The following is a 25,139-nucleotide window of genomic DNA, read 5'->3' as shown; positions in this document are numbered from 1 at the left end:
CAAAGAAGAAAAGTGCCCCTCCTCCCTAATTAGAAATGTCTTTCATAGAATATGTAGTGAAATATTTTGCATTACAGCTGCAGAATATGATGAATGTTTGCATCAGCTACAGAGAATGAAGTCAATCTACGAGACTCAAGAGTTTAGTTCTGCTGATATTGATAGAATCAAGGCTAGCGGCATGGAGTTAAAACGTCAGATTGACGAGATGGAGAACAGAGGGGCTAATGTAGACCAGGACATCTGGAGTGTGGAGATGAAACTTTCCAAGGAGAGAGAAAAGGTAGATAAGCCTTGTCAAAAGTTATGCCCCCTTTCCCCTGAAAGAGGGGTGAAAGATACCAGAGGGCCATACAAACTGACAGATAAAAAATAAACTGACAAAGCTATGGCCAAAAATGAAAAAGACAAATAGACAAATAATAGTACACAATATATAACATAGAAAACTGAAGACTAAGCAACACTAACCCCACCCAAAACTGGATGTATGAATACATGTGGCGTACTTAATTAAATTTACCAATGAGGGGGGATAGGACCTTTATTGGGACTCTGGGATCGGGTGTTTTTAAGCTCTGGATTTCGGCATCCGGGAATTCTTTTTTCGACTTTCGGGACTTCTGGATTTTTTGTTTTTAAGTATGGGATTTCAGGATCTCGTGGTTTTAAGCCCAGGATTTTGGAATCAGGACCCCTTCTACCCCTCTCAACTATGGATTTGTACTGAAATGAGCTCAACAACAGAAACTTAGATCACACCTGGTTTTTGGTGTGGTTATTTTTTGGCAGATCTTTATTTTCTATCTCATGTTTTGTGTATGTTGTTTGTCTTCTGATCTGTTTTGTTTTCAGCCATTGTGTTTATCAGTTTGTTTTGAACTTATGAGTTTGAATGTCCCTGTGGTATCTTTTGCAGGGTATGGCATGAGGTATTTAATGGGAACATTTGATTTATTGTATTTCTTTTCATATGGTTTTGCTAGAGTTGTCTTTCTTGGTATTAGATACTCCATCTACATGATCTATAGAGTGTGATTTTTTTTTCTTAAGCTATCTTTCTTTATTAGCAAAATTTCTATGTATTAAATTTACTCTGCATGATTTTGCCAGAATTATCTTTTGCAACACAATATAAAGTTCAAAGCTGTCTAAAGTGCAAATACTTATTTTTCTTGGTACCAGGTAAAGCTTGTATAAAATTTAGAATGGAAATGGGGAATGTGTCAAAGAGACAACAACTGATCAAAGAAAAAAACAACAGCAGAAGGTCACCAACAGGTCTTCAATGTAGCAAGAAATTCCTGCACCTAGAGGCGTCCTTCAGCTGGCCCCTAAACAAATATATTTAAACATTTTTGTGAGATCTCAACCCTCCCCTATACCTCTAGCCAATGTAGAAAAGTAAACCCATAACAATACGCACATTAAAATTCAGTTCAAGAGAAGTTTGAGTCTGATGTCAGAAGATGTAACCCATGAAAATAAACAAAATAACAATGATACATTAATAACAACAGACTACTAGCAGTTAACTGACATGCCAGCTCCAGACTTCAATAAAACTGACTGAAAGATTATGACTTCATCATATGAACATCAGGCACAATCCTGCCCGTAACGGGTTTAGTATCATACCATCATTACATATATGAGAAGAACATATCCCATGTCATGCCAACAACTGTTTTTTGAATAAATGTGTTTAGTTCCCATGCAAAGACCCTATAAGTGAATCAATATTAACGCCAAAATATGCAATCTTTAATGACCTGACAACAGTATCGTAACTATATCCCTTCTTAATAAGTCTTTTCAAAGGTTTTGTTAGTTTCTGAGGTGAATACTGACACCTTTGTGCTTTTTTACCTCCTGATCGTTGAAATGAAATGTCAAAGAAAAAAAAGAATTAAAGTAAGAATTGATGTATGTCAGAAAAGTTTCCAAGAATACTATTATGGTGAAAATAAGACAAGATATTAACAGTGGAAATGTGTTTATATAAATACCTTTTCTAAAAACTGAAAATAACATTTACCGACCTTATCGAGTTTCCTCGTTTGAATTGGTTTACATTGTCTTATTGGGGCCTTTTATAGCTGACTATGCGGTATGGGCTTTGCTCATTGTTGAAGGCTGTATGGTGACCTAAAGTTGTTAATGTCTGTGTCATTTTGGTCTTTTGTGAATAGTTGTCTCATTGGCAATCATACCACATCTTCTTTTTTATATTAAATTAGTTTCACAACTTATTTTTCACACCCTGAGTTAAATAAATGTATGGTTATTTGCAACTGTTTTGCATATAAAACACTTTTTAATTCCAGATCTCAGATTTACCTTAGATGATATACTGACAATCACTTAAGATTATGACATCAACATTTTTACATCAGACATTCACATAAACATACAATTTTGACTTTACAAAGAGAATATAAAATATGAAAACAACACATTAAAACTATTATGCAACAAAAGTGATTTTCTGGCTTTACCTTCATCAAGAATGCTCAAAGCCAAATATTTGATAGCCAATGATGTACAATAACCAAAATAATCATTCTATTTTTATTTGTACAATTATATCCACCATTAAGTTACTAATACCTACCATTGTTAGTTATAACGTCACTTTATATGCACCACTTTGAGTACCTCAGGCAGAATAAATTATATATAAATTGTCCTGAAGACGCCTGCCTGGCAGGTGAAACATGTTGACCTTAGATAATACAATTGCAGACCAATTGAAGTGTTGTTGTCAATTTGAATATTATTTAAGGGTTGCATTCTTTTGCATGATTTGACAACCCGGCATACCAAGGTATCCACTTCAGGGACTCTACCAAAACGATTTCAAAGGCGTTGGTTCACCACACGGAGTTTAATAACTAAAATAGTTAAAGAGCTTTATTATATTATAGAAAACTAGCCAAATCCATTTAAGGTAAACATTGTTGGAGGTAAAACTGGAAAAGGGTGTCAAAATACAATTTGTTCTGGCACTGTCTCTTTCTGCAATGATAAACTCAGGCCGCCACAATATAATCAATCAATTAGTTTAAACATATTTTAATGTTTAGAAAATAAATAAAATCAATTAAATTCATTTGTCTGAATCTAGTGTAAAGTTGTACATTTTATTTTATATGTGTATATTACAGTTTGAACAGAGCTTACTACAGTACAATAAACTAGCCCAGCAGTTAAAGTCATCAGATGTTGATTTTCAGATTGGTTTCTTGGATGCCAGTGCTTTAGAAAGACTAAGAGATGTAATTAAGGTAAGAATAATAAGAAAATTTCAGTGATTATCACATCATCTCGTCAACACTGAGGGTGTGAGTTCGAACCCCACCTGTGTGGTTTTTTTTTATACCCCACGCATCGAGTTGCGGAGGGTATAATGTTTTATACCCGTCCGTCCGTCAGTCTGTCCGTCCATCCGTAAGTCCTGTTTCTTGTCAGCGCAACTCCTCTCAAACCACACAACAGAATTTCACGAAACCTTTTCAGATAGTAAGGACATACTATGTAGTTGTGCATATTGACGAGAAATTGCGATTTAATTTTTAGCTCGGCCAAGTGAGCTTTTCTCATCACTTGGCGTCCGGCGTCCGTCGTCGTTAACTTTTACAAAAATCTTCTCCTCTGAAACTGTTGGGCCAAATTAAACCAAACTTGGCCATAATTATCATTGGGGTATCTAGTTTAAAAATTGTGTGGCGTGCCAATGCCAACCAACCAAGATGGCCGCCACGGCTAAAAATAGAACATAGGGGTAAAATGCAGTTTTTGGCTTATAACTCAAAAACCAAAGCATTTAGAGCAAATCTGACAAGGTTAAATTGTTTATCAGGTCAAGATCTATCTGCCCTGAAATTTTCAGATGAATCAAACAACCCGTTGTGGGGTTGCTGTCCCTAAATTGGTAATTTTAAGGAAATTTTGCTGTTTTTGGTTATTTTCTTGAATATTATTATAGATAGAGATAAACTGTAAACAGCAATAATGTTCAGCAAAGTAAGATTTACAAATAAGTCAACATGACTGAAATGATCAAATGACCCCTTTAGCAGTTATTGCCCTTTATAGTCAATTTTTAACCATATTTTCGTAAATCTTAGTTAACTTTATAAAAATCTTCTCCTCTGAAACAACTGGGCCAAATTAAACCAAACTTGGCCACAACTATAATTTGGGTATCTAGTTTAAAAAATGTGTGGCGTGACCCGGCCAACCAACCAAGATGGCCGCCACAGCTAAAAATAGAACATAGGGGTAAAATGCAGTTTTTGGCTTTTATAACTCAAAAACCAAAGCATTTAGAGCAAATCTGACTGGTGTAAAATTATTCATCAGGTCAAGATCTATCTGCCCTGAATTTTTCAGATGAATCTGACAACCCTTTGTTGGGTTGCTGCCCCTGAATTGGCAATTTCAAGGAAATTTTGCTGTTTTTGGTTATTATCTTGAATATTATTATAGATAGAGATAAACTGTAAACAGCAATAATGTTCAGCAAAGTAAGATCTACAAATAAGTGAACATGACCGAAATGGTCAGTTGACCCCTTTAGGAGTTATTGCCCTTTATAGTCAATTTTTAACAATTTTTTGTAAATCTTAGTTATCTTTTACAAAAATCTTCTCTAAAACTACTGGGCCAAGTTAATTATAGATAGAGATAATTGTAAGCAGCTAGAATGTTCAGTAAAGTAAGATGAACAAACACATCACCATTACCAAACACAATTTTGTCATGAATCCATCTGCGCCTTTTGTTTAAATTTTCACAAAAACAAAGGTGAGCGAGACAGGCTCTTTAGAGCCTCTAATTTTTCTAGGAGTTACACCCCTTTGAACTTATTAACTATAATGTACTACTGCAACAGTTTGTCATCACAACTCCTCTCAAACCACACAACAGAAAATCACGAAACCTTTTCAGATAATAAGGACATACTATGTAGTTGTGCATATTGACGGGAAATTGCGATTCAATTTTTTTTTCTAGGAGTTACACCCCTTTAAACTTATTTGCTTCAATGTACTTCTGCAACAGTTTGTCATCTCAACTCCTCTGAAACCACACAACAGAATTTCATGAAATTTTGTAGATAATAAGGACATACTATTTAGATGTGCATATTGGCAGGAAATTAATTTTTCTTATACAATTTTTTTTTCTTTCACTTATTTAATTTCTCCAATGACAATGTGGGGACGTGGGGTATGTGAGCGTGCTCACTAAGGTTCTTTATTACTCCAATCTTAATTGACTAGGATTGTCAGTACTATGGCTTCCTTCCCCAATAAAAACTGGCTGCCACGAAAAGAAAAAAAAAATACGCTTAAAAGTTGTGTTAAACACCCAACAATCACTCAATCACATCATCTGGAAGATTTCAATCATGTATTTATTCCAAATAATGACCTTGCAATGAAACCATACCACCATAACATAGAGAATTTTTCCGTGTCATTAAATTCTAAAAAAAAACCACAAAAAAACAAGTTAGAATGTAATATTTTTGTGAAGTAGATAATAACTTGAAGAATATATTCAAATACTTTACAGATTGTGTTGTCATTATAATTTTAGATTAAACAGTACATGTATATTATGAATTTGAATGTTGCTATTACAAATGATAATCTTTTTATGCCCCACTCAAGGGCATTATGTTTTTTATGCCCCATTAAGCAGCATTATGTTTTTTATGCCCCATTAAATGGCATTTTTTTTTCTGTTTGTCCATCTGTCTCGCATCAGGTTCAGGTAGTTTATGATGAAGTTGAAAGTCCAATCCGCTTGGAAACTTAGTATACATGTTCCCTATTATATGATCTCTCTTATTTTAATGTCAAATTATAGAGTTTAACCCACTGAGCATAGAAATAGATAGTGCAATTTGGGCATCTGTGTACTATGGACACATTATTGTTGCAGACAGCAATCGTTGTCTCCAGTCTTTGAAAATAAAGCAAAAAATGCAAAGATATATCCAAAACAAAAGAGGTAGCATATATACCAAGTGGACTATAAAAACCAATAAACTAACAAGGTATAGCAAAACATTAAAGAAAATAAAAGACAAACATGTCTACAGAACTTAGCAATGTGATCCCCACCAAACATTGGGGGTGATCTCATGTGCTCCAGACTGTTGAACCCCACCAAACATTGGGGGTGACCTGATGTGCTCCAGACTATTGAACCCCACCAAACATTGGGGGTGATCTCATGTGCTCCAGACTGTTGAACCCCACCAAACATTGGGGGTGATCTCATGTGCTCCAGACTATTGAACCCCACCAAACATTGGGGGTGATCTCATGTGCTCCAGACTGTTGAACCCCACCAAACATTGGGGGTGATCTCATGTGCTCCAGACTGTTGAACCCCACCAAACATTGGGGGTGATCTCATGTGCTCCAGACTGTTGAGGTGTAATACCACCAAATCATGGTACGTCACATCCGGTTGCATACGAAAGTAGGTCTAAAAAAATATTCCCTTGAATTTGACCGTTGTAGGTAATTAATCCTACATTTTATAGCAGTAAAACTATTTCTGTGTCATATACATATGTCTTGGGTATTTCAAAACACCATTATTTTTTATTTGTGATTTCTATAGAAAATGTTGTAATCTTGAGGTTACATGGTGACTAAACCTTGTACACAGATAGAATAAGGGGAGAAATTTGATTGGTTAACTTCCAATGATGGTTATTTTCTTATATGCAATGAAATGTTATGTGAAACTTTTTCTATAGAACTGGACAGGATAAAACTTTACTCATGCCAAGTATTTCTTTATTTGAAACAAAGATAAATTTTGCACAATTTTTTGAAAAGTGCAAATTTAATAAAGACTAATAGGGAAAATCAATGGTGGTATTACACCTAATATGGGAAGCTGTACATGCACATATGGCCTTGTGAGTAATCTCATGTGTTAAAATTTCTTGCTATTTAAGTGAAATAATACAAAAAATGAAATATTCTGAGTGGATTGAGTCTCCAAAACACATTTTATGAGAAAATTGTCTTGAAATAGGACTGGACCATGAATATTCAGTTGACAGAACAAGCCTTACTAAATGCATATATTTATTTTTTTGGAGGGGGGTGGGCTTTTTCTCCTTATTTCTTATATTTTGCTATGATATAACATTTTCCTAGGTAATATTTAAATGAATATATAGTTATAAGTAGATGAAATTATTTGTAATGTTGTAACGACAAGTTATTCACTAAAAGAGAAGCCTTTTATGTCCCTCTATGGAACGCGGCGTAAATTTAATTTTTACGTAAGGACCTATTAAAACCTCCATGGAGACAGTAAACTTTTATATGGATTGTTCATTCTGCTAAAATGCTTCATTTACTCATTTCTTATAACATTTCTACCATAAATGAGTGAAAGTTACCCCAATATTTTTATTTATTGGCCTGAAAAGTTGAAATTTGGAGGAAATGAGAGGTATAAATTGACCCAAAGAGACCTAAAAAGAAGACAAAGAGGTTTATTAGTGGTATTTTATCTTCCTAAAATCATCTTGTGTATCACTTTCAACTGTTTGTAGGCAGATAAGATAGATATTTGATCATTTATTGGTCCACACTCTATTCTATCTTGATGTGGCTTGGTTTGGATTTGTCGAAGAAATTTGGTCGAATCGCTGTAGATGTCGTCTTTCAATATACTAGATTTTTCTCAAACTATTGAACTGATTATGACAAAACTTGACAGATATGCTTGAAATAACCAGTATTACAAAGGGAAAAAGTCACATTCAGTTTATTGAACAAAAAGGTCTTCTTTAGGTGTAATACCACCAAACATGGTACGTCACATCCGGTTGCATACGAAAGTAGGTCTAAAAAAATATTCCCTTGAATTTGACCGTTGTAGGTAATTAAATTATAATCCTACATTTTATAGCAGTAAAACTATTTCTGTGTCATATACATATGTCTTGGGTATTTCAAAACACCATTATTTTTTATTTGTGATTTCTATAGAAAATGTTGTAATCTTGAGGTTACATGGTGACTAAACCTTGTACACAGATAGAATAAGGGGAGAAATTTGATTGGTTAACTTCCAATGATGGTTATTTTCTTATATGCAATGAAATGTTATGTGAAACTTTTTCTATAGAACTGGACAGGATAAAACTTTACTCATGCCAATTAAGTATTTCTTTATTTGAAACAAAGATAAATTCTGCACAATTTTTTGAAAAGTGCAAATTTAACAAAGACTAATAGGGGAAAATCAATGGTGGTATTACACCTTGAACCCCACCAAACATTGGGGTGATCTCATGTGCTCCAGACTGTTGAACCCCACCAAACATTGGGGTGATCTCATGTGCTCCAGACTGTAAACAAAACAGATCCTGCTTCACTAAGACCACCTGTTGTGTTTCTGAAAGTAAGACAAATTAGATGATCAGTCTTATTATGTGATATAAGTTGAAATATATTATTTGAACATGATAAGACTTAAGAACCATGACTTTATTTTCAGCCTGCTGTTGTCAAGTGTAGTAAACAGTGTCAGGATTTCATCATAAAGAAAACATCAGAAAAAATCACAAATCTTGATTCGCTAGAACAGGTTAGTACATTAAGGTCATTTTATTCTAAGTATTTACTCAAAAGTAGTACAGTTTACAATAAAACCTTCTATAAATGTTACCTCTATTCAGCTAAAAACCTGTCTGTTCAGGTCAGCATCTTCTTATTCTGCTGTTGTGATACCATAAAGCTAGTTATTTTCACGGGTGTAAAATTTCACGATTTTCATTGAATAAGGTTCATGAAATATTTGGGCGGTAATTATTTTGGAAGATTCAAAACATTTATCCATACCTTTGCATGTTCACTTTTAAATTGGCAATTATTTTATATCCCTGAAAATAAGTGAAAATTTACACTCCGTGAAAATAACCCGCTATAGGATATCTATGCCTTTTTGGATCTCAATTTCAAGGTCACCTCACTTAAAGGGTTGGTATCCTTTAGGCCTGTGACCTTTATACACAGGTATGCTGTACATTCAAAGAAATCAAAACATAGTTATTTGTATTTCACTGACAGTTTTGTTGACAATTTGAAAATGACCTCAACAAGTCTGAGCTTTCTAAAAAGCTGTAGACTGCTCTACTCTATTCAAATTTAAGTTACAGTAGACTCCACCTAATTTAATATTGGCTAAACAAATATATTGGCTATTGTTACATCATTTCAAAACACAAATCATTTTCGTAAGACTTGTGTGAAATGCTAATTTAATCGTGTAATTTAATATTGGATATTTATAGATTATCGTTAATCATCTCAACAAGATTGATTTTCTGGCTTGACCTGGTACAGCGAAAGTGAGAAAAGCACTCGAGTTGAGATGACTAATGATAGTCTATTTATCGCTATTTCACCTATGACGAAGTTGTCAATTTCATTAGCAACGCCACGTGCCCTCATCAGTTTCTAGAGATAATTTTTCCATCTCAAGCGAGAAGCATGATATGAAAATTATCACAAAAAAGATCAAAAGAAAAATGCACAAAATAGCGATAAAAGAATATATCGGCAAGTAGGAAACAATATTCAGGAAATTTTGTTCAAAACCATGCACAATCGTATATTTTTCAATATTTTTTCAGATGGGAAATGTTCCCAGAAGTTCAAAATTACAATCTTGCAGACAAAATTTTTTAGTTTTTTATTACATGACTTTATACAACACTAACAATACTCTCATGATACTTTTGACCCATGCCTTGATTTTTACTGTTTATTTTCCAGTTAACGGAATATGTAGCAGAGTGTCAAGCTGAAGTTGATTCTGTAGAGAAAAAAATCAAACTGATAGATGAGGAAATTAACATTAAAAAACAGGTAGGATATAATATTGAAAAATATGTATAAATTGACTTAAAAGATATAGGTAAAAATTAATATTTAGAAAAATTGGTCAAAATTTATTTTGAAAATAGAAAGACTCAAACATAAAATAACAGAGATAAAATTGATCATTGCAAAATATCCACTGCATGGAAGAGAAGTTGTTTTTATTACTTTAATATTGTTGAAGATGGATATCATGTGATTTTTCAGTGTCCTGTTAATACAGATCTTAGACAAGTTTGAATATCATTAATTAAACTTCCCCTCCTACCGTTTAAGAGAATATCTATAGATACTCTATTTGAGCTTTGTAGTCCAGTGAAAATCATGAAGAATTTAAATGTGACTTGAAATTTTGAATGGCTAAGGGAGGAAACTATTACCCTAACTGAGTTTTATGTACAAATCTACCTCTGACTAACTAGATTTATTATTTTTGTTGGTACTTTTATAAATATTTCAATGGTACCTAACTTTGTGGTTTTATCATATGCTCCTATCAAGTTACTAAAAATCAAACTACTAAACATACTAAAACATCAAATTAAGGATGTTCGCTACTCTGTTTAAAGATAACAAGCTTTTTAAAAGACTGTTATAAATTGAAAGTTTATAAATAAAGAAACTAAAAAAGCAGAAAAAAATGGAGGGTCCGTTTGCTTGTTTTCGAGATATAAGCTGTTGAAAATTTTGGCGGTAAATAATTCTCTTTAGATTGTTCTTTCACTTAACATTGGCACCTTTTTAGCTCACCTGGCCCGAAGGTCCAAGTGAGCTTTTCTCATCACTTTGCGTCCGGCGTCCGGCGTCGGTCGTCGTTGTTAACTTTTACAAAAATCTTCTCCTCTGAAACTAATGGGCCAAATTGAACCAAACTTGGCCACAATCATCAATGGGGTATCTAGTTTAAAAAATGTGTGGCGTGACCCGGTCAACCAACCAAGATGGCCGCCACGGCTAAAAATAGAACATAGGGGTATAATGCAGTTTTTGGCTTATAACTCAAAAACCAAAGCATTTAGAGGAAATCTGACATGGGGTTAAAATGTTAATCAGGTCAAGATCTATCTGCCCTGAAACTTTCAGATGAATAGGTCAACCCGTTGTTGGGTTGCTGCCCCTGAATTGGTAATTTTGTGGAAATTTTGCAGTTTTTGGTTATTATCTTGAATATTATTATAGATAGAGATAAACTGTAAACAGCAATAATGTTCAGCAAAGTTAGATTTACAAATAAGTCATCATGACCGAAATGGTCAGTTGACCCCTTAAGGAGTTATTGTCCTTTATAGTCAATTTTTAACCATTTTTCTTAAATTAAAGTAATCTTTTACAAAAATCTTCTCCTCTGAAACTACTGGGCCAAATTCAATCAAACTTGGCCACAATTGTTATTGGGGTATCTAGTTTAAAAAATGTGTCCGGTGACCCGGTCCACCAACCAAAATGGCCGCCATGGCCAAAAATAGAACATAGGGGTAAAATACAGTTTTTGGCTTATAACTCAAAAATCAAAGCATTTAGAGCTAATCTGACATGGGGACAATTGTTTATCAGATCAAGATCTATCTGCCGTGAAATTTCCATACGAATTAGACAACCCTTTGTTGGGTTGCTGCCCCTGAATTGGTAATTTTAAGGAAATTTTGCTGTTTTTGGTTATTATCTTGAATATTAATATAGATAGAGATAAACTGTAAACAGCAATAATGTTTAGCAAAGTAGGATTTACAAATAAATCAACATGACCGAAATGGTCAGTTGACCCCTTTAGGAGTTATTGCACTTTATAGTCAATTTTTAACCATTTTTCGTAAATCTTAGTTATCTTTTACAAAAATCTTCTCCTCTGAAACTACTGGGCCAAATTAATCCAGACTTGGCAACAATCATCTTTGGGGTATCTAGTTTAAAAAATGTGTCCGGTGACCCGACTATCAAATCAAGATGGCCGCCACAGCTAAAAGTAGAACATAGGGGTAAAATGCAGTTTTTGGCGTATAACTCAAAAACCAAAGCATTTAGAGCAAATCCGACACGGGGTAAAATTGTTTATCAGATGAAGATCTATCTGCCCCATAATTTTCAGATGAATTTAACAACCCATTGTTGGGTTGCTGCCCCTGAATCGGTAATTTTAAGGAAATTTTGCTGTTTTTGGTTATTATCTTGAATATTATTATAGATAGAGATAAACTGTAAACAGCAATTATGTTCAGCAAAGTAAGATTTACAAATAAGTCAACATGACAAATGGTCAATTGACCCCCTAAGGAGTTATTGTCCTTTATAGTAAATTTTTAACAATTTTCATAAAATTTGTAAATTTTTATTAACATTTTCCACTGAAACTACTGGGCCAAGTTCATTATAGTTAGAGATAAATGTAAGCAGCAAGACTGTTTAGTAAAGTAAGATTAACAAACACATCACCATCACCAAAACACAATTTTGTCATGAATCCATCTGCTTCCTTTGTTTAATATTCTCATAGACCAAGGTGAGCGACACAGGCTCTTTGGAGCCTCTAGTTTGTTTAAAAGACGATGAAAAAATAACAAGGATTTTGAAATATGGCATTATAAATTATATGTAAAAACAATATGAAAAGAAAATAGGGGTTAGTGGGCAATATTTTTTAATGTAAATTCATGGATAAAACCAGAGGATTCCGAAAATCTGACAAAAATTCAAAAAGTAGAGGAGGAAAAATTTATGAAAATTTATACCACCATGAATGCTTATGATTCTCAGGTAAATTTTATGGACGCCATCACTAGTTGGTTGACTGTTATGGAATATCCGTTTCACTGATGATATTGGATATATTTCTTATGTCGTTACTGCAATCCCCTTCCCTTTTTCACATATTTGACCAACCAGATTACACTAATTACAAGTTTGAATGTCTCTCTGTTATGTTTCGTCCCTCTTGTAAAATGATTGCTTAGCAAAAATTATTTTTAAAGTATATTCTATTTAAAATCCAGACGGTTACAAATTTCACAGATAAGTTCAAAACTTTAGGATGCTAATATCTGTGGGGCTATAACAGATAAAAAAATGTATAAAAATGATAAGACACCATGATATATTTTGTTATGTGAGAAAAATGAATGGAAGCAAATACAATTCTGTGACAAATGAAATAAAAAAAAATAATGGGTATAAAAAAAGTGCAAACATATGCTGTTAAACCCTCCTACCCCAACATTTTTCCTGTGAATAGACATTAACAACAGTTTTGATTTTAGAATTACCAACAAGAAATACAGATAAAAATACAAGAGGAAGAAGCAATGCAGAGAGAAATTATGGAAATTCAAACTCAATGGAAATCATCTGTACCTGATGCTAAAAAAGTTTTAGTAGAAAAAGAGCAATGGTTTGTATTTATTGGAAACTTATTAAGAAATACACATATGCTAATTTCCTGCAATATATCACAAAGCTCAGATTTCAGAATGACCCTATTATATGGCCTTTGTTAGTTATAATGGCCCTTTTATTTGTCCTTCTGTAGTTATAATGACCCTATTATATGGCCTTTGTCAGTTATAATGGCCTTTGAGGCTGTATATGTTTCTTCATGCCATTATAAAAGACTATAAGGAATTAGCTGCAATACAGAGTCACTAACCTATGTAACTGTTCTTGTTAACATAATGTATCGTAGCACCATATGATTATTACGTATATGCATAACATCTTTAGTCAGTATAGTAAACAGTTTGTAAATACAAGTCTATTTATAATTCACAAAAGTGTAATACTACCACTAAGCAAAGACATTGTTAAAAAATATACACTTATAGGGGGGAAAATGGTCAGAAACACCCTTCCCCTCTTTTAAAAATTGTTGAATCTGACCGTTTCTTGACTGTTAATTGAAAAATTGTTTTAGAATATATACTGTATAATTACAGGGCAGCTCAAAAGAGATGGGAGATTAAGAAGGAAGAGAGTCAGTTAACGGACTTCTTGAGAAAAGTTGTAGAAGAAGTTATTGATCATAAAACTAAGATTCAGGTTAGTACTTGATCCCCTCCTCCAACTTTATTTGGGGGACCATTACTTGGTAAAAAAAATTGATACTTGCATGTAGATTTCTTCTAATCACCAAGGTCATCATGATATATTTGAAGTACAAGTTTGAAATCATCCTGGCAGAATAAATGAAGTTTTTGCTCACAACTGTTGTCTAGGATTTGTGTTTTACTATAATTAGTGAATCTTTGAAGTCCATTATTATACTTATTTTGTTTTTCACTTATAGGGGCTTGAATTTATATGATTTCATTCATTGTCTCACCTAAGTTTTTTTACCCAGTCAGTATCTGTTAAAAACAAGTATTTAGCCATAATCAACATTTAGCAAATATTGACTTTTTAAGTTGCAAAATTGGCTAACTTGGGTACAAGTCTAGATCAATGTGAAAAGCCTTGCATGTATTTAATCTTAATTTAAGTCTATTGAAAGGTAAAAATAATAAGATTGATTGTTGATAGCCAAATCTATCTCGGGTCAACTTTGCCTTGTGGAATTAAAACCTAATTTTCTTAATAATTTCTTAATTTATAAAGGGACATATAAGATCAATGTGGAATAAATCAGTTCTATCAAATACAAAATAACAGTTTATAGATTTAATGCATCAGAAGAAAATTAGTTGAGTCAGGCAGACTTTTTTTAAAGTTCTGTTTTTAATCCCTTTTTACTTAGTAACAAAAGTCATTCAAGATAATAATGAGGACATTTTAACAAAGACTGACATAAAAAATGATATATAAGTTCTGAAATTAACTGTAACAGTGCCCTATTCAAAGAGCGCAACTCAGCATACAAAAAGTTGCCCGAGACCAGAGACAAATACGTAAAACATCTGTACATTTTAACAGATGTATATTTATTTCTTTTTAAGTTGTTACCTAAAACTACAGGGAGATAACTCTGTAAAATCAGCAAAACATTTTAATTACATTGTGTTGTTAAGGGAATGTAAAGCTTCTCAATGATCAAAATTAGTGTTTGTCAAACTGCTATATAACCAATTTTTCTGATTAATTGGTCGGTTCAAATTTTTTTGATATTTTGATATTTTTGTCAGAGGGTAAAAGTAAATACTTTGTCAAAATTTTATGAAAATTAAACCATCCAAATTAATTTTAGTGAAGGTGTTATGTACCACCTTAAGAAGTCAACTGATAACTTTGTATAAAGAATCTCTAAAAGTGTGTTTTATATGATTTCTAATAGCATTTTATATTTATAAATTTTGAAATTTGCAAATTAACATGTAGTTTATTATGTATATTTACATGTATGTTTATGAAATGTCTCAGTAAATTGTTTGGCTTGGCATTTACTTCATTTGAAAGATAATACTGAATATTGTCTTGCCTGCGAGGAAAGTAGAACTAAGCGACTCATAGATATTAATTTCCAGTGGTGGCATTGATGACTTTCAATGATAGAAGGTTTTACATTCTTATTTTTAAATGTAAAGCATTCATTATACACTTTGTTCTGCAGCTCACAATGTAAGATGTTTTTAAATGTGGAAATAATTGTCATTTTTTATTTCAGGAGAGATTAGAAACAATGTTAAAAGATGTGACTACCTACAGAAAAGATTGTGAAAAAGAAAAATGATGGAACTGAAGAAAATTGTCTTGATGAGCATGTCTCTAATCTTACAAGAATATTATTTGATATTAGTTTCTGACTTTAGTGAAGTTTGTCACAAATAAGAGGAACACAATGTGTATATCTGTATATATTAAACAGCATGAACTGTATTTCCTTTCTTAACACTATAAACCAATCTTTTAATTTAATGTGCGTTTTTATCTTGATTGCCAGGAATGTAGCTTAGGAGAGACAAGGTAATCATATATTTTGTTGTAAAAACCAACAAAAGACATCCAGAGTTTACTATAAACTCAACTGATGTATGTTCAAATTGACAACTATTTATCAATCCAATTCAAAAAAAGATGTGTATGAAAACTTTGAATTAAAATCCTGTACCTGAAACACCAATAGTAAAATCTAAAATTATTGTATGCATTCACTGTATTTATGTTTATAACTACAATTTTTGAAGAATGGACAAAAATGTAAAATTAATTACAGAAATGCATATCTTTTTACTACAATATCATCTAGTTGGACTAGAGATGAGTGCACCTGCCAAGTGGGTGATTCGAACTCACAACCTCAGTGTTGACAGAGTAGTGATTTAGTAATTGAAATTCTTATCACTGAATCAATTGGAACCTCCAGTTTTATTTGTAGCTAAGTACTTGAGTACTTAAGTCTGAGATACATGAATTAATTCGTCGTCGTTCTCAGCTTTGAGCTAGCTTTCTGTAACTGATAGTATTTTTAAATTGGTTCTATGTGTCATTTGTCTTTAGGATAGATGTTTTGCTGCTGAGTTAATTGATTTCCAACTGATTATCACAGATTATTCTTACGTTGTGGTGTAACACAGTTGTTGCAGGTTAGGGAACGGTTGAAGGCTCACAAACATGTGAAATTCTGCCGCTTCTATAATGTTCCTCTCCCAAGTCAAGAGTCTAGAAATAGTAATCCACAAATATTCACTCTGTGGTTTAAAGTTTTAATAAATTTCTAAATGCATAAACTATCCTGGATTTGTACTAAACTTGGACAGAGGCTTGTTTATGATCAAAAGCTAGTATCCAAAAGTAAATTTTGTAAAAAAAAAAAATCCTGTTTTTCAGTATTTTACTTATAAATGGACTTAGATTTTCTGCCAGAAAACATTGCATTGAATTTCACTCTGTGGTTAAAGTTTTTAAAATTTTTAATAACTTTCTTAAACTATCCTGGATTTGTGCCAAACTTGGAGAGAAGCTTTTTTATGATCAAAAGCTAGTATCTAGAAAGAAATTTTGTAAAAATTGGTACCTGTTTTTCTGTATTTTACTCATAAATGGACTTAGTTTTTCTTCCAGTTAACAATGGTTTACTTTACATACAGTCTGCAGTTAAAGTTTTTAATAGTTATCAAAGGTACCAGGATTATAATTTAATACGCCAGACAAGCGTTTAGTCTACACAAGACTCATTTATTAGATTCATAAACTATCCTCGATTTTTACCAAACTTGGACAGAAATCAAAAGGTAGTATCAAGAGGAATTTTTTTACTGATTTTTTTCCTCATTTTTATTGAGCCTGCCATTAACGGCAAAAGAAGGCAAGACACAGGGTTCCAGAGAACACTTAAATTTTGTTTATATCAAGTTTTGAAACTTTTCAAGTAAGTGAAGAAATTATAAAGAAATGTCTGCCATATTGATAGATACATATAGTGCATATAATTTCAGTCGGTTGATTTTATGAATTAGAATGAAATTATTTTCTTCTGAATTGTCTGCCCATATAGGTGGCGTTTAGGTTAAGTGGTTTGTGTGATTTGGCGGTTAAATCATTCGGCACGACAGGGTCTACTCGATAGGTCACGTTAATTTTTCTAGTTGTGTTAGTCGATTAGTACGTTCGAATTTAGTCTTGAATTATGAAGGTGAACCCGATATTTCATTGAGAACTGTTTTAACTGCTTTAAATCAACAAAGTAGAGGTACTGAGTCGGCAATTATTGGTGGTAGAGAGAAATTTGGTGGACTTGGATAAGTTACAGTGTGCCAATCAGTTGATGGAGTACCACTGCCAGGTGAAGAGAAAAGAAAAAGGGAACATACTACTCTTGTGGGTCCTACACACACTTCAGGTCCAGCAGTCCGTATGTGAACAGTAGGAAATCACCCACCAAACCTGGCCTCAGTGAAATTTTGAAAGATGAGTATTTAAATTATCTATAAATTTTAGCTATAATAGATAATTGTATTGGTTATAATTTGACCAATGATTTTATTGAATATCAAGTAGGTCAATCTGATATTATTGTTAAGGATAGACTTAGCAGAAACATTCAATTTTAAATGGATATTGATACGCCTATATTTATTATAGATACTATAAGAGATGGTTGTATATTACCTTTCTATTCAAATACAATATCGATTATTGTTTGTCAAATAATTTATTATTTTTAAGATACCTCTTTTGTTAAATCAGCGATTACTAATTTATAAGCTATGATTTAATTGTAGAGATGTCAAATATTCACTTTGTTGTGAATCCGTTAACTGTTTCTGTTCAGTTAAACAACACGTTAAAAATCAGATTTGAGACAGAATATGACAGGTATTTGCAGAAGACAAGTGTAAACTTTGAAGATATGCTTATTGCAAAACATTACATTTATACCAATTCATATACGTTTAAGTATGTTATACATTAGTCTATATGTTTCCACCTCATGCTAAATATCTATGATTTGTATGGGACTTTAACGGTGTTTCTGCTTGTTATAGTTTTACTAGAATATCTCATTAAAATGGAGAGAAGAAAATAAGCAGATTATTATGTACTTAGACGATGCATTCGGTACACATGACGATGAGGAATTATGTAATAAAACAAGTAGCGGTTTTATACCCAAGGCTGAGACGTCTGTGGACTACTATTAAAACCTTATAATTTCAGGGGCTAAGTTAAAGGAGTTTTTACTATTCCTGACAATTGTATACACAAGATAATGAATATCATTTCATACATTGATTTGTGTTTAGCTAAAACGGAAAGTATTTGTTAGGGAGATATAGCTTCTTTGGTAGCCAGGACAGCTTAATATATCTATTTCTCAAGTTATAGGCAATATTGTATATTTATTGACAAGACATTTGTCTAATGATATAAATAGTGTTCATTCATACCGGAGCAGTAATATACATTTATCTGTAGACAGTATTGGTCTTATTAATAAAAAGATTTAAGGTTTTAAATGCACATGAAGCCAATATTAAACCTTTTAAATCTGAAGTTCTTGGCAGACTATAGCGTACAGTGAAAACCCATGTAATATTGTTCACGATATGTGGTTTATAGAATGTGAGGTTTCTACAAGTTCCAAATGGAAGGAGTTCACAGTAGTGAAAAATGTATTTTTGTCGTTGATAAACTTTTTAGCTTGCAACAATATAAGATTACTAGTAACCACATTTAAAAATGTTGTTAGTGAAAGGAGCACGACATCAGTATTTCAAAAGTTGATTTTATACATTTTAGCACATATATATTGCACAATGTTTATATTGACATGGTAGTGAGTCTACGTACTGAGGATAAGAGAGCAGATTATCTTAGTCGGATTGTTGATTAACATGATTGGCTACAGGCTAATTCTGAATTTGTATTTCAGATAGTTGATGATTGGCCACAGGCTAATTCTGAATTTGTATTTCAGATAGTTGAATCCCTTAGGGGACCTCATGAGGTTGACTAGTTTACCGCTGGTTACAATTTTTAAATTGATAGTTTTTATTCCAGATTTTGGAATGTGAATTCGTCAGGTATTGACGCTTTCACGGTTGATTGGCGAGGGATTAACGGGTTGTTCGTTTCACCTATTTCTTTGTTCCCACAAGAATTAATGTATTTTCGACAGTGAAAATTAAACTTTTACTCTATACTGGCTCTCTGCTGGTTTTTTGGCTAAAGCTTTTTCTATATGGTGATGGTTTTTCTATATGGTGATGGTTTCTTTTCTGAAGTGACAAAATTTATGGATCTTTCTACTTACAGACATGCTTATATAGCTGGTAGAGTAAAAAGACCATATTTGGCAATGTTGATTTAACATTTGCATATTTAATAGCATTAATGATGGATTTTTTATCCAGTCATATATCACTTTGATGTGAGCATGTATTATATATCACTTTGATGTGAGCATGTATACTATCACTTTGATGTGAGCATGCATATGATAGATCTCTCTTGATCTCTTGCATGTATATGATAGATCTCTCTTGATCTCTAGGTATAGATTACTAGCTTTACTAGATTTGAATCTCAGTTTTTGATTTGAGATTTCATATGAATTTTGTGGATAATTAGATGCATAATACTTAGCTGAAAGTTATAATTTTAGATTGCTTTTATTAGTTATGTTTTATTTTTTAATTACAAATATATTTTTGCAGGCACTCACCGGAAGAATTGCAGAATTAACCTGCTTCACTAGTTAGCAAAGTGAATTTTCTCTCAGAACTAATGTAGGAATCTTAGCAGTTTCGACTATGAAGGATATTATCTGAGTATTTTACGCTGGATCAAACAGAATTGAAAATGGTTATACTGTACCAGCAAAAGCTTTTTACGTTGGTTTATATTTCGCTGTATTGACACATTCGAGAAATACTGTTAGTCCAGTTGAACAACCGTTTTACTCTTTACAGTGGATACATTCTCTTATTGGATCATCATGTTTACCGACGAATTCGTCTTTAGTAATTAACCTACTAGAAGATGTGAGGCGTAGCTTGCCTACTCCTGCGAATATAAAGGAGCCTGTTTCGTTAGAATTACTGCATGTAATGTGGGTTGTTATGTTTTCTTTTGGTGACTTGTATAATCAGCGTATTTGATATTTGTACGTGTTTCAGTGCTTTTGCGAGTTGAGTTGCTATCTATTCGACGAAGTGATTATTTTAAGTTACTTTAGATCATTATATGTCTATTGTCATTTAACGTTTCAAAACAAGCGTATACAGATTGAGAGAAGGTGTCATTCGTATAAGTGTCAGTGAAACATTTGATTTATTTCTGCATTGGGCTGATTTTTCTAGCTATTTTGATGGGGTTATTTATTTATTTTATTCTACTTTTTGTTTGGATTTTTTCCAAATGTTTAGATGTTGATGTTTTACGTAAAAGAATACGCCAGTGTCATACTTTAGGATGCGCGAGCTCTTTATTGAAGTTTTCTGTCGTATGTTCTTGATATTAAGTGTTATGGGTTTCACAGTTTTAGGTCTGAAGGTGCTAGAGCTTGTGCTAATTTAGGTTTTAAGTTTATAGAGACACGGTAGATGGTGTTCCGAAACGGTAAACGATATTATCGTGAAGGATTCTTTGGATAATTTCTAGCATTATTTTCAGATCTTAATTACATAATATAGATCACCTTTTTTAAATTTTCCCGTTCTTTGTGTTTTCGGCCCTCGGCTCTGTCGTGTGGTATTGCACTTTACTATTTTTTGTTATTTATTAGTATGATTATTATCAGTGGTTTTGGTATATGGGTGTTAACGGAAGAAGAAATATAATTTCAGTCGGTTGATTTTATGAATTAGAATGAAATTATTTTCTTCTGAATTGTCTGCCCATATAGGTGGCGTTTAGGTTAAGTGGTTTGTGTGATTTGGCGGTTAAATCATTCGGCACGACAGGGTCTACTCGATAGGTCACGTTAATTTTTCTAGTTGTGTTAGTCGATTAGTACGTTCGAATTTAGTCTTGAATTATGAAGGTGAACCCGATATTTCATTGAGAACTGTTTTAACTGCTTTAAATCAACAAAGTAGAGGTACTGAGTCGGCAATTATTGGTGGTAGAGAGAAATTTGGTGGACTTGGATAAGTTACAGTGTGCCAATCAGTTGATGGAGTACCACTGCCAGGTGAAGAGAAAAGAAAAAGGGAACATACTACTCTTGTGGGTCCTACACACACTTCAGGTCCAGCAGTCCGTATGTGAACAGTAGGAAATCACCCACCAAACCTGGCCTCAGTGAAATTTTGAAAGATGAGTATTTAAATTATCTATAAATTTTAGCTATAATAGATAATTGTATTGGTTATAATTTGACCAATGATTTTATTGAATATCAAGTAGGTCAATCTGATATTATTGTTAAGGATAGACTTAGCAGAAACATTCAATTTTAAATGGATATTGATACGCCTATATTTATTATAGATACTATAAGAGATGGTTGTATATTACCTTTCTATTCAAATACAATATCGATTATTGTTTGTCAAATAATTTATTATTTTTAAGATACCTCTTTTGTTAAATCAGCGATTACTAATTTATAAGCTATGATTTAATTGTAGAGATGTCAAATATTCACTTTGTTGTGAATCCGTTAACTGTTTCTGTTCAGTTAAACAACACGTTAAAAATCAGATTTGAGACAGAATATGACAGGTATTTGCAGAAGACAAGTGTAAACTTTGAAGATATGCTTATTGCAAAACATTACATTTATACCAATTCATATACGTTTAAGTATGTTATACATTAGTCTATATGTTTCCACCTCATGCTAAATATCTATGATTTGTATGGGACTTTAACGGTGTTTCTGCTTGTTATAGTTTTACTAGAATATCTCATTAAAATGGAGAGAAGAAAATAAGCAGATTATTATGTACTTAGACGATGCATTCGGTACACATGACGATGAGGAATTATGTAATAAAACAAGTAGCGGTTTTATACCCAAGGCTGAGACGTCTGTGGACTACTATTAAAACCTTATAATTTCAGGGGCTAAGTTAAAGGAGTTTTTACTATTCCTGACAATTGTATACACAAGATAATGAATATCATTTCATACATTGATTTGTGTTTAGCTAAAACGGAAAGTATTTGTTAGGGAGATATAGCTTCTTTGGTAGCCAGGACAGCTTAATATATCTATTTCTCAAGTTATAGGCAATATTGTATATTTATTGACAAGACATTTGTCTAATGATATAAATAGTGTTCATTCATACCGGAGCAGTAATATACATTTATCTGTAGACAGTATTGGTCTTATTAATAAAAAGATTTAAGGTTTTAAATGCACATGAAGCCAATATTAAACCTTTTAAATCTGAAGTTCTTGGCAGACTATAGCGTACAGTGAAAACCCATGTAATATTGTTCACGATATGTGGTTTATAGAATGTGAGGTTTCTACAAGTTCCAAATGGAAGGAGTTCACAGTAGTGAAAAATGTATTTTTGTCGTTGATAAACTTTTTAGCTTGCAACAATATAAGATTACTAGTAACCACATTTAAAAATGTTGTTAGTGAAAGGAGCACGACATCAGTATTTCAAAAGTTGATTTTATACATTTTAGCACATATATATTGCACAATGTTTATATTGACATGGTAGTGAGTCTACGTACTGAGGATAAGAGAGCAGATTATCTTAGTCGGATTGTTGATTAACATGATTGGCTACAGGCTAATTCTGAATTTGTATTTCAGATAGTTGATGATTGGCCACAGGCTAATTCTGAATTTGTATTTCAGATAGTTGAATCCCTTAGGGGACCTCATGAGGTTGACTAGTTTACCGCTGGTTACAATTTTTAAATTGATAGTTTTTATTCCAGATTTTGGAATGTGAATTCGTCAGGTATTGACGCTTTCACGGTTGATTGGCGAGGGATTAACGGGTTGTTCGTTTCACCTATTTCTTTGTTCCCACAAGAATTAATGTATTTTCGACAGTGAAAATTAAACTTTTACTCTATACTGGCTCTCTGCTGGTTTTTTGGCTAAAGCTTTTTCTATATGGTGATGGTTTTTCTATATGGTGATGGTTTCTTTTCTGAAGTGACAAAATTTATGGATCTTTCTACTTACAGACATGCTTATATAGCTGGTAGAGTAAAAAGACCATATTTGGCAATGTTGATTTAACATTTGCATATTTAATAGCATTAATGATGGATTTTTTATCCAGTCATATATCACTTTGATGTGAGCATGTATTATATATCACTTTGATGTGAGCATGTATACTATCACTTTGATGTGAGCATGCATATGATAGATCTCTCTTGATCTCTTGCATGTATATGATAGATCTCTCTTGATCTCTAGGTATAGATTACTAGCTTTACTAGATTTGAATCTCAGTTTTTGATTTGAGATTTCATATGAATTTTGTGGATAATTAGATGCATAATACTTAGCTGAAAGTTATAATTTTAGATTGCTTTTATTAGTTATGTTTTATTTTTTAATTACAAATATATTTTTGCAGGCACTCACCGGAAGAATTGCAGAATTAACCTGCTTCACTAGTTAGCAAAGTGAATTTTCTCTCAGAACTAATGTAGGAATCTTAGCAGTTTCGACTATGAAGGATATTATCTGAGTATTTTACGCTGGATCAAACAGAATTGAAAATGGTTATACTGTACCAGCAAAAGCTTTTTACGTTGGTTTATATTTCGCTGTATTGACACATTCGAGAAATACTGTTAGTCCAGTTGAACAACCGTTTTACTCTTTACAGTGGATACATTCTCTTATTGGATCATCATGTTTACCGACGAATTCGTCTTTAGTAATTAACCTACTAGAAGATGTGAGGCGTAGCTTGCCTACTCCTGCGAATATAAAGGAGCCTGTTTCGTTAGAATTACTGCATGTAATGTGGGTTGTTATGTTTTCTTTTGGTGACTTGTATAATCAGCGTATTTGATATTTGTACGTGTTTCAGTGCTTTTGCGAGTTGAGTTGCTATCTATTCGACGAAGTGATTATTTTAAGTTACTTTAGATCATTATATGTCTATTGTCATTTAACGTTTCAAAACAAGCGTATACAGATTGAGAGAAGGTGTCATTCGTATAAGTGTCAGTGAAACATTTGATTTATTTCTGCATTGGGCTGATTTTTCTAGCTATTTTGATGGGGTTATTTATTTATTTTATTCTACTTTTTGTTTGGATTTTTTCCAAATGTTTAGATGTTGATGTTTTACGTAAAAGAATACGCCAGTGTCATACTTTAGGATGCGCGAGCTCTTTATTGAAGTTTTCTGTCGTATGTTCTTGATATTAAGTGTTATGGGTTTCACAGTTTTAGGTCTGAAGGTGCTAGAGCTTGTGCTAATTTAGGTTTTAAGTTTATAGAGACACGGTAGATGGTGTTCCGAAACGGTAAACGATATTATCGTGAAGGATTCTTTGGATAATTTCTAGCATTATTTTCAGATCTTAATTACATAATATAGATCACCTTTTTTAAATTTTCCCGTTCTTTGTGTTTTCGGCCCTCGGCTCTGTCGTGTGGTATTGCACTTTACTATTTTTTGTTATTTATTAGTATGATTATTATCAGTGGTTTTGGTATATGGGTGTTAACGGAAGAAGAAATATAATTTCAGTCGGTTGATTTTATGAATTAGAATGAAATTATTTTCTTCTGAATTGTCTGCCCATATAGGTGGCGTTTAGGTTAAGTGGTTTGTGTGATTTGGCGGTTAAATCATTCGGCACGACAGGGTCTACTCGATAGGTCACGTTAATTTTTTA

General features: G+C 32.7%; 1 protein-coding gene across 1 annotated transcript in view; it reads left to right on the top strand.

The window, feature by feature from the left end:
• The window catches only part of LOC134686789 (kinetochore protein NDC80 homolog), a 69,244-nt gene extending 53,477 nt beyond the window's left edge, over positions 1-15,767 (top strand). The window contains exons 11-17 of the mRNA XM_063546559.1: positions 78-283; positions 3,168-3,287; positions 8,548-8,637; positions 9,828-9,920; positions 13,184-13,314; positions 13,856-13,958; positions 15,517-15,767. Of these exons, the coding sequence (XP_063402629.1) occupies positions 78-283; positions 3,168-3,287; positions 8,548-8,637; positions 9,828-9,920; positions 13,184-13,314; positions 13,856-13,958; positions 15,517-15,582 (809 nt within the window). The 3' untranslated portion in view covers positions 15,583-15,767. The remainder of the gene's footprint in view (positions 1-77; positions 284-3,167; positions 3,288-8,547; positions 8,638-9,827; positions 9,921-13,183; positions 13,315-13,855; positions 13,959-15,516) is intronic.
• The last annotated feature ends 9,372 nt before the right edge of the window (positions 15,768-25,139 follow it).

The sequence above is a fragment of the Mytilus trossulus genome, chromosome 10 (assembly GCF_036588685.1).
Source record: "Mytilus trossulus isolate FHL-02 chromosome 10, PNRI_Mtr1.1.1.hap1, whole genome shotgun sequence".
Classification (NCBI taxonomy): Eukaryota; Metazoa; Mollusca; class Bivalvia; order Mytilida; family Mytilidae; genus Mytilus; species Mytilus trossulus.
This window is presented reverse-complemented; position numbering and strand designations above follow the sequence as displayed.